The sequence below is a fragment of the Hipposideros armiger genome, unplaced genomic scaffold, assembly GCF_001890085.2.
Source record: "Hipposideros armiger isolate ML-2016 unplaced genomic scaffold, ASM189008v1 scaffold_273, whole genome shotgun sequence".
Lineage (NCBI taxonomy): Eukaryota > Metazoa > Chordata > Mammalia > Chiroptera > Hipposideridae > Hipposideros > Hipposideros armiger.
This window is the reverse complement of record NW_017731623.1, coordinates 2,292,134-2,300,824: the sequence shown is the minus strand read 5'-3', so window position 1 is coordinate 2,300,824 and position 8,691 is coordinate 2,292,134. Positions and strand designations below refer to the sequence as shown.

General features: G+C 43.1%; 2 protein-coding genes across 2 annotated transcripts in view; one reads left to right on the top strand and one right to left on the bottom strand.

Annotated features, from left to right (window-relative positions):
• The window catches only part of LOC109390507 (nuclear body protein SP140-like), a gene marked incomplete at its 3' end in the record, with an annotated part of 35,481 nt that extends 27,103 nt beyond the window's left edge, over positions 1–8,378 (bottom strand). The window contains exons 1-4 of the mRNA XM_019657060.1: positions 8,307–8,378; positions 6,710–6,804; positions 6,475–6,606; positions 3,726–3,905 (exon numbers count right to left, since the gene is read on the bottom strand). Coding sequence (XP_019512605.1) covers positions 3,726–3,757 — 32 coding nt within the window. The remainder of the gene's footprint in view (positions 1–3,725; positions 3,906–6,474; positions 6,607–6,709; positions 6,805–8,306) is intronic.
• Positions 8,379–8,453: 75 nt separating this feature from the next.
• The window catches only part of SP110 (SP110 nuclear body protein), a 43,447-nt gene continuing 43,209 nt past the window's right edge, over positions 8,454–8,691 (top strand). The window contains exon 1 of the mRNA XM_019657059.1: positions 8,454–8,551. The gene's annotated coding sequence lies outside the window, so the exon portion shown is untranslated. The remainder of the gene's footprint in view (positions 8,552–8,691) is intronic.

Below are 8,691 nucleotides of genomic sequence, written 5' to 3'. Positions count from 1 at the left end.
ACATCCTCCACAACTAGACTGAAGAGCAAAAGGACAGCAACTTGTCTGTTCCTCTTCCTCAATTCCCCAATAAAATCTAAAAAAAATAAAAATTAAAAAAATAAAATAAAATGGATATGACTAGTTGTAAGTAGTTATTGCAAACTCTAGAGAAACCAATAAAAATGTTTTAAGCGAAGTATAATTGATATATCGAGAGATGAGGAATCATAAAGTGCTCAATTAAAACAAAAAGAACAGATAAAAAAGGAAGGAAAAATAGAAAAAAGACAAATACAATGAATAGAAAACAGTTATAAAATTGTAGCTATTAATCCAACTACATGAATAATAATTTTAATGTTAATTGGTCTAAATACATTAATAATAAGAGAGAGACTGACAGCATAGAAAAACCGACACCCAACTCTGTGCTATCTATAAGCAAGCCACTTTAAATATAAAAACACAGATAGGTTAAAAGTGAAGGAATGAAGAAAGAGATACCATGCCAACATTAATCAGGGGGAGCTGTAGTAGCTATATTAATTTCAGACAAAGCAGAGTTCAGAAGAAAGAATATCATCAGGGATAAAAAGGGCAGTATATAATGATAAAGGGGTGAATTTCTCCAAGAAGACATGGCAATCCTTAATGTATTTGAAACCAAATAAACATCAAAGATGTTATAAACAAAATAACATCAAAGTACATGGAACAAAAATTGATAAAACTAAAAGGAGAAGTAGACAAACCCCCTACTGTTGTTGAAGACTTTGAGGAGAGTAAAGATAGGGAATACATAAAGTGCAGTCATTTTAACAAAGTTGTTAAAATTATTAACATTATGAAGGCTGAGGCATAAGGAAACACTTCATCCTTGTTCTAACTAGCCTAGGAACTTAAAGTTTTTTTTTAACTTTGCAGTCCTATGTCAATGCCAAGATACAAGTATATATTTGAACCCCCAGATAACCCTCTGATTACCCTCTAAAGGACTCAGTATCCAGAACACATGAATACTCCCTAAAGTACTCTCATATACATTCGCCTGACATCCATAATCCAGACCACTGGACATGACCAGATCTCCTGGTGCCCATCTTCTGGACCACTTGGCATCCATCATCCAGACTGCCTGATGTCTCACTGATAACTGCCCTGGACTAACCTAGGGTAAGAATGCAGGAACGATAACTCTCAAGAATGTCCTTTTTACTATAAGGACTTTGCTTTTCCTCTGGAACACTTCTGGGTTTTTACCTGTGTTTACTGAAGTCAGCAAACTCCGAGGCCCTTAAATAAATCTGTATTATTTATTTCTAGTAAATGTCCCCAGGCTCTTTTTGAGTTTGTTCAACAACTTCAATGCTCCTTTTTTAGTAATTGATAGATCAAGCCGCCATAAAATCAGTAAGAATATAGTTGACCTGAACAGCACCATCAATCAATTTGATCTAATTGACATTTATAAAATATTCTATTCAACAACAGCAAATACATATATCCCTCGAGCTCACATGGAATATTTACCAACATATACCACATTCTGTCCTGTAATACAGACCCTATAAAATCCAAAACAATAGAAATCATAAAAAATATGTTCTTAGACAACAATGGAATTAAAGTAGAAATAACAGAAAGACAGCTAGAGAATCCCAAAATACTGGGTTGTTGGAAAAGTCATGACGCATTTTTGCAACGAAAAACATTGAAAATATATGTCATGACTTTTCTGACAATCCAATACTTGGATATTAAACAGCACACCCCTAGAATCAAAAAAGGAGTCTCAAGAGAAATTTAAAAATATTTTGAACTAAATGAAAATGAAAATACAGCTTATCAAAATTTATTGGATACAGCAAAAGCACTAAACTGTATATGAAACTGTATAGCACTAAAATGCATACACAGTGCAATATACAGATATATGATAGAATTGTACATATGAAACCTATATAATTTTATTAATCAATGTCACTACAATAATTTAGTTAAAAATTTATATATTAGAAAAGAAGAAAGATCTAAATCAATAACCTAAGCTACCACCTGAGGAAACTAGAGGCAAAAAAAGAAATATAAGCTTAATGCAAGCAGAAGCGGAAAAAAAATAATAAAAATTAGAGTAGAACTCAATGAAATTGAAACCAGGAAAACATTAGAGAAAAATCAATGAAACCAAACCTGATTTCTTGAAAAAAAAAGAAAAAAGTCAATAAAATTGCCAAAACTCTAGCCAGGGAAACAAAGAAAAAAGACAAAAGGCAGAAGTTACTAATATCAGAAACGAAAAAAAAGGGATCATCACTAGTCATCCTGTGGACATTAAAAGAATAGTTAAGTAGCACTACTATGGACAACTCTACGCCTAAAAATTTGATAAAAGATGAAATGGACAAATTCCTTAAAAGACACAAACTACACCAAATACACACAAGGAAAAATAGATCATCTGAATAGGCCTATGTATATTAAAGGAATTGAATCGATAATTAATTGCGCTCTCCCCAAAAAGCACCAGACCCAGACGGCATCTACCGCACCATTTAAGCTACCACCTTTTCCACAAAATGGCAGCAGAGGCAACACCTCCCAACTCATTCTATGAGGTCAGCATTACCCCCGCTCTCACATTTCAGTGGTCTTCTTTTCCTGCCTGAAGACCAAAGGCTGACTGAACTTCAAGCTCCACTCACTCATTTTTCCATAGTGGAGCGGTGGTCAGGACGTGCTTTCTCCCAACAGGAGGGAAGATGTTGGGTGCTGAGAACACATCAAGCTTAAGGGCTGCCGGTGGCAATGCCTCTGCCTTCTTGGGGCCCGGCCAGTGCCAGGAATAGCCCCAGCTCAGAGTCCAGGGTGAGAAGGGTTTCCATACAATTATATATTGCTTTAATTTTTATCAACATGAACGTATTGATGTATTTATCTTGCATTTTTAAATGACAATTTGCATCTTTCTCTAACCAGATGTATATTACATCCCAGAATTTAAAAATAAAAGCAGGGGCCGGCCGAGTGGCTCCGTTGGTTAAGAGCTCGCTCAAGAGTTTGAGCTCTGAGCAACAGCGGTTCGATGCCTGGCCTGAGCTGAGCTGCCACTGAGCTGCCAACAGGTGGCAGGATGGCTCAGCTAAAAAACAAAAATAAAAAAATAAAAAAGCAATGCTCACTCCTCATCTGCTTGCATTTGTCCTTGGGCCCTGCCTGCTTTCACTTCCTCCTATCAAGTTCAGAGGCACTTATCTGACTCTCCAGTTCAAGACCACGCTGATGGGCTCTGAACAGAACTTGTTCCCAAACTACCTGGAAACTAGAAAAAGCTGAATAATAGTCAGGCATTTGATATGGATAGTAGTTTTTCTAAGAAGACTTTATCTGGACAGAGCTGTTTTGGAGGTGGAGAAAGAGGTGGTGTGAGGGAAATGGGAGGGTTCGTGGGGTGTAAGGGATCATTCAACCCTGCCGCACGTCCCCAGGGGGACCAGGGACTTTCAACAGCATCATCCCAGCTGCATGGCAGTTGCAAAAAAAGAGGGTGATGCGAATCATAGTGGCCTTAAATTTCCCCCATGACTTACCCACTGCAAAGTTAAAAACCCGATTTGCTCATTATGTATTTATATGTAATCTCATTCTATTGTATCCCTGTGGAATGATGCTGGGTAGACAGAAATAGCAAAAGTAGTTGTCGACCTTATGAGAGATGCAGGACAAGAGAGGAGGCCAGGACTAACCTGCAGTTCAGTTCGCTGCCTCCATTTGCCATCTTCTACTGCTGGCCCCGATGGGCCATGGAGTTGGCCTAGGATCGTACTTGGTTTGACTTCCTCTGCTTCTCTGCCTTCCCAGAGCTCTGACGAGAACTTCTGCACGTCTGCACATCAATGGATCCTCTCGGGTGTGGCACCCAAAGGCTAGAAAAGAGAAAAGTGAAATTGCTAATAGGGTGATGTGGCTGCAGTGACGTACTGATTGTCCCTTGGCTCAACCTCCAAGGCGGTTCGTAGCCCCTGGGAGGAGGAGCATGGCCAGATCTAGGCGGAAGACGTTGGGGGTGGCGCTTGTTCATGCTAACAAAGGAGGACGGAAAAGCCTCATTAACTCAAAGGAATCAGAGATGTTTTCTGGTGAGGTGACACAATTACGTGGGAGGAAGTGCTCCTCATGTTTGCCACTTCCTCTTGCTGAGATGGCGCGAAGAGAAAAACGTAAAGCCAAACACTTCAGATCTCTCGGGCCGTGGGCTGGCTGGGCACAGTAGGAAGCCTGGACTGGACCAGGCAGGCCCAGTGTTCGGACATGGCCAGGAGGAGCCCAAATGCTCAGCACTGTAAACTGGGGAACATGTTCTTCAAATTTCTGGAAAGCAGCCAGAGTTAAGAGAGAACTCTCTCAACTTCTGCCATCAGAGGGACTTGCCAAACTTGGGCACAGAAGCCTACATGCAAGTCCAAATTTTCTTGACTATGTAGGCACTTGACAAACGCAACCAGAGTTATTACGGAAAACATCGAGCTTCAACTAGTGGCTGAAACCTCGAGGAGAGCGACAGGCTTCTCATTGGAAGAGGAAAAGTTTAGACCTGGTGGTGCCAAAGAACATGGAGGTGCTAGCTAGCCAGTGTGTTACATTTATGTTTGTACAGAATTTTTTCACTTATACCTGACCCTCATTCTGTAAAGGATTTGAGGCAACTTATAAAAACACACTATCAGCATCAAGTTGAAAGATAAAGAAATGGGACCGAAGCGTAAATAAAATGAATAGATAAAACTGGAGAACTCGAAATCCAGACAGGACGATGGGTCGAAGATGGGCAAATGGGAACCAGGGTACCTGTAGCACCCAGGGCCTCCGTCACAGCAGTGAGAAATGATTGGGAAACCAGAAACATAGCAGTATTTTTCCAAAGTATGTTCCACTGAATTCTAGTTCTTCAGGCTCATTATAGACATGCTAGAAAATTTGCATAAATGTGTTTGCCAAGTTCAGTGGGTAAGAGATTTCCTCGTCTCTGCCCACTTTTGTTCTTTCTTTTCCCCAAAGAAGTAGACACCAGTCTGGCCAGGACAGATTCCAGGACAGTGGGCAGGGTCTGTGTGCCCTCCAGGTGTTGTACACATGTGCTGCCTCTCTCTCTCTCTCTCTCTCTCTCTCTCTCTCTCTCTCTCTCTCTCTCTCTCNCTCTCTCTCTCTCTCTCTCTCTCTCTCTCTCTCTCTCTCTCTCTCTCTCTCTCTCTCTCTTCTCTCTCTCCCCCGCCCCCCACTCCGCCACCACCACCTCTCTCCCTCCCTCCCTTTCTATCTCCCAACTTTGTGGGGCACAGGTGTTGGTAAGCTGAGCTTCTATTAGTCACCATTGTCCTCTGGTTTTGGCCTTCATGGGACACAGTGGCCCAGACAAGGCCTGGCACAGACTACCCAGCCCACTCGGATGTGCCTCTTCTTCCTCTCTCTCTGCCCCAGGCGGCAGGCCACCACTGAGCTGGGCACTGACATAAATGTGCCTGTTTCTTTTGCTTATCAGCACAAGGTCTTTGGTGTTCCTCAGCTGACTGGCGGTAAGACTGGGAATGAAGGGGTATCTGTTCAAGTTTACGAGAAAGCCCTACTTTGCAATATTGTGCATTAGCCCAGATAACCCTGAACTGGAATTTTAGGTTCCGTTTCCCACTGTCATGTTTTTCTCAGCATTTATCAGAGAATCGGTCTCTCTGGGATAAAGCATGGCTGGACCAAGACTATCTATGACCATCAGACTATCCCTGGCTCCTAATGCAAGTGTCCAGTTGTTTTCTTTTTCTTCCACGTGGCCCATGGGGTAAGCAAATTCTGGCCTGAGTCCTTCCTCTGTTCTCCCACCCAGATTTAGGTCAAATAGGTGACACTCTCTCAAAGCAAATTAATGCTTTCCTTCTACCTTAAAGATTTCTCCATATTTTGCTAAGGGCGCTGAGATCTGACACTTGGAATTGGCGAATGAATTGTACAGTCCTGATCACAATCCAGTGCTCTAAGCTAATTTGCTACCTTGCCCCTGCTTGCCAAAGTCTCACAAAGTCCCATCTTAGGACACTAATGAATGTTCACTACTTTTATGTCCAATTAGGTCAGATAACCAATCCTAGACTGATCACAACTCCCTCTCTGGTACCAATTTTTCAATCAGTTGAGGTTTGGGGATACCAGTAACCAAATTGACTCTGGATTACACAGCAGAAAATCAATTCCCTGGAAGTACATTTGATAGCTCACAGAATTTATGGAAAAGCTGGAGGACTGGGATAAGAAACAGGCAGCCTGGGCGCTAAGATTCGCTCACCCAGGTCATCCCCTTGGCCCCAGGTGCATGGCGTGTGGCTGATGATTTGGCAAATGTATTTTTCTCACTCTGATTAGAAAGGAGGCTCTGAAACAGGTTTCGTTCTCACATGGTAGATAATCTTTTGTATACAGTTTTGTCTTGGGGTATCAATAACTCACCGGCCCTTTGTCACAATGTAGTTCAAAGAGATCTGGATCGCCTGGTCATCCCATACAACATCACAATGATTGATTACATTGGTGATATCACGGTGGTCAGACAGGATGAACAAGGGATGGCCAGCCCACCTGCTAAAGAGAAATAAATTACTGACCTGCAGGAACTGGAATGAATCTCAAAAGCATTATGACAATCAAAGGAAGCCATACATCAAAAAGCACATAGCATATGTACCTGTTGATATAAAATTTGACTACAGGCAAAATGAACTTGCCATAACAGAAAGCAGATCCGTACTTGTCTGATGTGGGGGCTGCAGAGGAGACTACCTACAAAGGGTACAAGGGAACTTTCAGGGGTGGTGGCGTGGTCTCGCCTTAATTGTGGTTCTGTTTATATTTGTTAAAACCCATCAGAATGTACACTTTAGATGAATGCATGTTATACTTAATAAAATCGAGCTAAAAAGGAATGGCCTATAATTTAGTGAACTCTCATCACATACTCGTATGTCCCTTGAAATCACAGGTAAGATTTTCCCATCATTACTGTACTCTCAAACATGTACTCTCTAGAGAGAAGCATCTTTTATCCTTATTCATATCTTTTACTAGTTTAATGATTTTTTTCAATCTGACATTACATTCCCACTCCTGCTTTCTTTTCTTTCCTCTCCCCTCCCCTCCCCCTGCATTTTGCTGATATATCTCTGAGCAGGTCTAAAGCAGGAGGTTCTAGCATCCAGGCTCCAATGATGTTCATGAAGGGATTTTCCAGGTTCCGTGAAGGGCTTCAGGTAAATGAAGTGTGACCGTTGCATAAAAGAGTCCTAATCCCTCTTACAGTCCCCTGCATTTTACAGTGCTGTGTGTTACGAGTGCTGAGGCACCCCTGTGCCCTCTCTCTCCTCAGCTGTTAGCATCACATTTTTTCCTGTACCTCCCTTCGTTACTGTTGATGTCCTGTGGCTTCCACACCTCTGTCGTTCCCCATCGTGGTGCCCTGCCTGCCAGGGCAGGCCTGCTACTCGGGTATATGCTCGGCTGTGATACGCTGTGTTGGTGCCTGTATGGGAAGTGTGGAAGGCGTCTTCAACCCTAGAATCATGTTTCCCAACTCTTTTCTGAGGGGCTTATGGTCGGTTGCCCTTGTAGGGAAAACCCGTGGGTCAAACACATTTGAGAATTACTGATTTAAATAACGTTAAACAGACTTCTATATTTTAGGATTGCTCACAGACCCTACATGCCAATGTACGTTAGGAATCTTCAAAAGAGGTGTGTGTCAGGGGATAGTCCCCACCCCCTTGGAGCAGCTGTTCTAGAATCTTCTGGCCCTGGCTCTGCCTTGGACCTGCCTTTCACACTGTGCCGGCTTCCAGCTGCCTGCCTGGCTCCCAGCCACTTCCCTGCCCGGAGATCTGCCTACCTCTGCCTGGGATCAGCTTATATTCAGGTTCCCTTTAGTTCAGTTTTCTTAGGTAATAAATTTACCCTGACAAATCATAGACATTGCTGAGTCACCTCCCCGCCCCTTTAATATCTCATTTGTTTTTTAGTTTGATGGTTTCTAGTAAATTTATTCAGTTGTATCACTACCACTATCACCACAATCCAGTTTTAGAACATGTTCATCACCCCAAAAAGTAGAGAAGGAGGACAGAAAGGATCGCGGTGGGGAGGGAAGCGGACACATGGTGGCTTCTCACTTCCCTGTGGACCCTGGGGCTGCACCCCTATGCCTCCTCCCCTCCGCACACCCCTCTGGGGCTGGTCTCTATGGGCAGCACCCCTCCCCCAGCTCGAGCCTCCGGGTACCCTAGGAATCTCACCAGTTTCCAGGGGTGGAGGGACGCTGCAGGCACTGTTTTCAGTTTCCTGCGCGATCTGCTCAAAATACTTTCACTTTTCTTTCCTCTGAAGCCCAGCCCTTGCTGCGTGTGGCCAAGCACAGACTTCCTGTTTCAGCCACCGGCACCTCCCTGCCGTTCTCCCAGTTTTCCAGGAGCGTCCGTCCCCTGGCTGGTCCCGCACACCTGGGAAGGGGAAGGAACAGGTCCCCAACCTCAGCATCCAGGTGGGTCTTCAACATGACTGCTTTGTTCATTTTTGGTGATTTGAGCTTTTATGATTAATTTCCTGGCAGTAGCTGCAGGGTGAAACTCGACTGTTTAAACTGTGAGGCTCTCTCTTTGTAAAATGGTGTTTTCCAAAGAG